Raw genomic sequence first — 5,826 nt, forward strand, 5'->3', positions numbered from 1 at the left:
TAAAATGAACAAGTAATCGATAAACAAGCCAAATCTTAAATGGCGCTAATTAAATCACAACAACAAAGACAACATTCCCAAAAGAAAAAGAAGAGAGAACATTTGAACTAGTTTTCTAATGGATATGGAGGATCGCAACTTGGCCTTCCATAAGGGAGGCATCCTAATCAGGAATTTTAATTGAACTATAGCTGTGTGCAGCCACTCCTGATCCTTTCAATTGAAACCAAGCTCAAGTGTACAACTCGATTCCTGGTATGTCCACATTGGTAGCAATCTCAAGTGGTTTAGGCAGCACATCTGGGAATCTCTGAATGGGACAATTGTATATCTCCATCTTGGCAAGCTTTGGGAAGGCTCCTTTCTCCACCACCCACTCCCTTAGGCAAAACAAGCCATCAAGTGCCAAGTAAATGAGTTGAGGGAAATCTTCAGCTGAACAGACCATCTTTGACCCAACAAAGCATACATTGAAGCCAAGGATCGCAGGTGAGGAAGCTTCCCTACGATTGGCATCGGATCACGTACAAGGTCTCCAAACGAGAAACGTATGTACGTCAGGTTCTTGGGCAGCATTTGGGAGGAAAGGTTTATTGAAGTTATTGGGCCTTCCGGGTTCCAGAATCTATTTTTGCTGTAATGAACTTCAAGTCTGCAAATGTTTCTGAACTCTGACAGAATATTTGCCTCCTCGTTTATGATGTTAGATTCATCAAGTTTTAGGTGAATGCGCTGAAGACGGCCTGATTTCATGCTTTTGTATTGGTGGATTAACTTCAAGCTTTCCTTGCTGCATAACCCATCAACAACGATTGAAAGCTTCCTGATGTTGCTCAAATGAAGTAGGTCATCGTGCCCTTGCAATGTACTCATGATTATGTTTTCCAGCGTCATCAAATAACTCAACATGTGAAGCTGCAATCTTTCTCCAATCTTATATTTTCTTGGAAGATACAGATGTCTTAGCCGTGTCAGCTTGCCGAACACATCAGGTATCAAGATTTCATCCCGCACTCGCAAATCAAGGGTCAGAGACACCTTAGATTGCCAATGGATGATGGTAGTTCAGTGATGGAAGTATCCTTCAAGCTCAAGTACCTTAAGTGGATTAAATTTTTCACTCTTCTAGGCAAGCTCCCCTTTGATGCAACATCTTTCGAGATCCAAGACACGAAGCAATTGGAGCTCCTTGCACAGGTTAGCCATCCACTCCCGGCAATCTTCTTCCAACTCACCTATTGGGAACAACAAGAGGCTTCTCAAGTGTGGATCCGCTTGTGAGGTACACTTGTGAAGAGATCCAGGTGCATTTTGACCCAAATAGACTGCCAGACGACGGAAGCTCAACTTTACCTTGGAAAGTGATGCACCCATTTCCTCAATGGCAGGGGAATTATGCCCAACTACGTGAAGAAAATTTTCTTCTTTCACTTTCTGCGAGCACATGTCTCGTGTAAGGTCATGAAGCTGACATGTTTTTATTTTTCCTTTGGTACTCCTTTGCCCACTTGAACCATGTTTCTTCTAACCAGGTCGTTCAAAGAGCGTTCTGCCGCATCCTCCAAAGATTCTGCTCCCCAAATGATGCTCTCTGTCACAAGGCCTTCAGCAACCCACATCTGATACAACTTCTTTGTGGGAATTTCGTAATCCTCTGGGAAGTTACCCAGATGAAGGAAGCAAGGCTTTAAAACATATGGCAAATGATGATAGCTCAATGCCAATGCATCATACACCTTCTTATATGGTTGATTGAGATACTTGCCCCTGTCTAAAGATGAACATATATCATTGTACACTGTTTCCCACTCCCTTGGTGTCTTCTTTGTTGCCAAAACACCTCCAAGTACCACAATTGCCAATGGAAGATTTTGGCAGTGCTCCAACATTTTCATTCCCCACTCCTTTTTCATTTGCAGTTCTGCATAGATCGAGTAAGATGTTAGCAACCCCATGAAAGTCGTAAGCCAGCAAAATTGGTCAATCAATAATCACTAAAGCAACTACTAATTATGCGGGACAAAAGTTTATTCCTAATGGATGTTTTCCAGAATTAAGATTTTTTTTTTCCCCCCAACGTAAACTTACTTTTTTGTGATTCTAGTAAAGCAGTCTCTAGAAATTACTCCAAAAAGGTAATTCTCTTGATGCGAATTGAATTTGACCTGTGGCACCATTGCTATGTGAATGTTAATTATGTGGCCAATCCGGTATTTCTTTTGATGCAGATCAATGTCCCCCATTAATCTAAACTTACCTGAATGGAAGAACTACAAATAGCAAACATTAATCTAAACTTGCATTGATCTTACAATTTTGTCACCTGATGATCACCGTGATGTTCAACAAGCAGTGCTAAATTAACCCCGCTAAAGTCATGCTCTCCCATTATGATAATAGTAGGGACAATCAGGTTGTCCTAAAATGAAAAACATATCTAAAGTCTGGTTTAGGGAGAGTCAGCTGGGCACCATCCAGATGAGAAGTTTACGAACTTTTGTCATATATGATCACTCTTTCTGCCAGTCTATTTTTTTGTCCATCAAATTTACTTACATCTAGCTTTTGCAATCCAGCTACCGTGTGTGCGCGTGACAATCCAACTACTAACCTCTGGTTTCTGCACCATCCATTCTGTCAATTGCCGTCTTCCTCAAAAGTTCCCAACTCTGTTCCTCTGTTAGTTTCGTAGGTTCATGGTATGATATCCCTGGGTGATTCAGCTCTTGCAGTATGAAATCCGTACGCGTTGTTAGCAATAGCTTGCTGCAACAATCATCCCTCAGAAAAGGAAGATGTAGCCGGTTCCAGTCTTCGAAGTTCCAAATATCATCGAGAACTACGAAACAAGGCTTCTCTTTTAGCTTCTCACAGACCTTATCCGGAATCTCCGCCTCGCTTAGCGCCTCAATACCATTCCTCTGAGTCAGAGGTGTAAGGCCAAGTAGAATTTCTTTCAGAACACTGTTAGTTTGAAATTGTTGGGATACATGAACCCAAGAAAAAGCTTGGAAGTGTTGCCTAACGTAGGGTGACGGTAGACCTTTCTTGCAAGAGTGGTCTTCCCCAAACCACCCATCCCTGTAATGACTACGATTTTGTACTCTGGATGCACTAGCTGGTCCGCCAGTTTCGCCGAGTCATTCCCAATCCAACAATGACATCTTCCTCAGCATGGGAAGAAGAGCCCGCCGCATTGTACTCCATTTGCCTGGCAAGGGATGAGCTGCTCCCTCCATCTCTCATGTGCAGGCCATAAGTTGTCATCCTGGAAGTGAGTGAGGATATCTTTTGTGTTAAATCATCAATATCAGAGCCAACCTGATGGAGGGCTATAGCATCCCTCAACATGCGAGGGAACCATTTGAGCGCGTTCCAAAAGCCATCTTGCCTCTTATAGGAGATTTTGAGGATGTAGTTTTCGAGGATATCCTCAGCTTCATAAGCGAAATCTTTGATTTTGGAAATCCACTTGCGAACCACTGCTTGATCATGCTGTTTTGCTTCTGCGTCCTGTAAGAAAAGTTGCATCCATTCGAGTTCTTCTTCAAGCTTCTTGATCTTATCGCCAACTGCATACAAGAATCTTCCTTCTTCAACTAGTAGCCTCCCAATATTCTGAGCCGCTGATTCGACTATGGACTCTGCCATTTTAGGATGGAAAACTGGTCACGACGATGGACTCTGCTTCTCCCAGTTGGCTGATCTGAATGGAAAAGGAAACAGTTAACCCCTACATGTTAAATTCTAAAGTAGAAATCAAGTCAAAAGAAACAAGGAGCAAGCATAATAATTAATGGCAAAGAACTCACGAAAAAAAAAGTGCTAAAAACCTTACTCAAAGAGATCTATGATAGGCAGCTCAGTGGAAGAGGAATCAACTTTGATTCCAACCCTGATTTTTCTCCCTACAATACTCTGAGTACTACTTTTGAGAGAAAGTTCTCTTTTGTGGATAAGCCCTGCATGTTAAATTCTAAAGTAGAAATCAAGCCAAGAAGTAAGCATATTAATTAATGATAAAGAACTCAGGAAAAGAAAAGTACCAAAAAGTTTATCCAAAGAAATCTATGATACGCAGCTCAACGGAAGAGGAATCAACTTTGATTCTAGAATTGATCTTTCTCCCTACAATAGTCTAAGTACTACTTTTGAGAAAGTTCTCTTTTGTAGATGAGCCCTATATGTTAAATTCTAAAGTAGAAATCAAACCAAAAGAAACAAGAAGTAAGCATATTAATTAATGACAAAGAACTCAAGAAAAAGAAAGTACCAAAAAGCTTACCCAAAGAGATATATGATATGCAGGTCAATGGAAGAGGAATCAACTTTGATTCTTCCAACCCTGGTCTTTCTCCCTACAATACTCTGAGTATTACTTTTGAGAGAAAGTTCTCTTTTGTAAATGAGCCCTACATGTTAAATTCTAAAGTAGAATCAAGCCAAAGTAAACAAGAAATAAGCATATTAATTAATGACAAAGAACCCAAGAAAAGAAAAGTGCCAAAAAGCTTACCCCAAAAGATCTATGTTAAGCAGCTCAGCGGAAGAGGAATCAACTTTGATTCCAACCCTGATCTTTCTCTCTGCAATGCTCTGAGTACTACTTTTGAGAGAAAATTCTCTTTTGTGAATGAGCCCTACATGTTAAATTCTAAAGTAGAAATCAAGCCAAATAAAACAAGAAGTAAGCATATTAATTAATGACAAAAAACCCAAGAAAAAGAAAGTGCCAAAAAGCTTACCCAAAGAGATCTATGATATGCAGCTCAGTGGAAGAGGAATCAACTTTGATTCCAACCCTGATCTTTCTTCCTACAATACTTTGAGTACTACTTATGAGAGAAAGTTTTCTTTTGTGGATAAGCCCTACATGTTAAATTTTAAAGTAGAAATCAAGCCAAAGGAAACAAGAAGTAAGCATATTAATTAATGACAAAGAATCCAGAAAAAGGAAAGTACCAAAAGCTTACTCAAAAAGATCTATAATATGCAGCTTAGTGGAAGAGGAATCAACTTTGATGCCAACTGGGGGTGCAAATGGGTTGGGTCGGATCGGGTTATCAGTGACCCCAATTCGACTCAGTTTCTTGATCGGATCTAAATATTGGATCCAAATTCGGCCCAACAGAAGATTGAGTCGGATCGGATCGAATCCATGATCAAATATTTTGACCTAATGGGTCATTCAAATCAGGTCGGATCCATGTATAATCCAACCCCAATCTATGAAATACGGATCCGGTTCGAGTTCAGATCTAGGCTGATTCGGATTTGAGTTATAAATAACAAGATCAATAAGTACAAAATTTATAAACAAACCTTATTTTTACTACAACTTTTGATCTTGATATATGAGACTATCAGAGCCTCCATGTCCCACACTCTTCACTCAAGAATCCAAAAAATCTAATCACATATTTCTTACGATTGCTCCTAACTTGGTTAATCTAAATTCAAAATATTTTAACAAAATTTTAAAAAATAAGGATTTAAAAATCAATAGAATACATTTTCAAGAACAACAAATATTAAAGCAGGCTCGATCAAAATTAATATTCATGTAATATAGGAACAAAAAAAGATAAAGAATAGGTTTGGGTCAGGTCAGACCAGATCGAATCAGATCATTTATCTCAAAATCCAAATCAACCCAAATGTCTCCATGGATTGGGTAGGATCAAAATTCGATAAATCTAGACCCAATCCAAAAAATGGAATGGATCCAATTTTAGAATCTGACCCAGATCCATAGATCTTTCAAGATAGTTCACATCGGGTCTATGTGGGTCGGATCGGATTAGGTCATGGGTCAACCCGATCCAT

At 39.7% G+C, this 5,826-nt stretch overlaps 1 protein-coding gene across 1 annotated transcript; it reads right to left on the reverse strand.

Annotated features, from left to right (window-relative positions):
• Positions 1-5,811, reverse strand: LOC105049765 (probable disease resistance protein RXW24L). Its single transcript, XM_073261807.1, is given in 11 exon segments — positions 1-465; positions 468-1,034; positions 1,037-1,166; positions 1,168-1,511; positions 1,514-1,921; positions 2,612-3,031; positions 3,034-3,139; positions 3,142-3,706; positions 3,839-4,412; positions 4,517-4,654; positions 4,746-5,811. Coding segments are annotated over 8 exon segments (2,718 nt in total). The 5' UTR covers positions 3,652-3,706; positions 3,839-4,412; positions 4,517-4,654; positions 4,746-5,811; the 3' UTR covers positions 1-232.
• Positions 5,812-5,826: the final 15 nt, after the last annotated feature.

This window comes from Elaeis guineensis, chromosome 8 (assembly GCF_000442705.2).
Source record: "Elaeis guineensis isolate ETL-2024a chromosome 8, EG11, whole genome shotgun sequence".
Lineage (NCBI taxonomy): Eukaryota > Viridiplantae > Streptophyta > Magnoliopsida > Arecales > Arecaceae > Elaeis > Elaeis guineensis.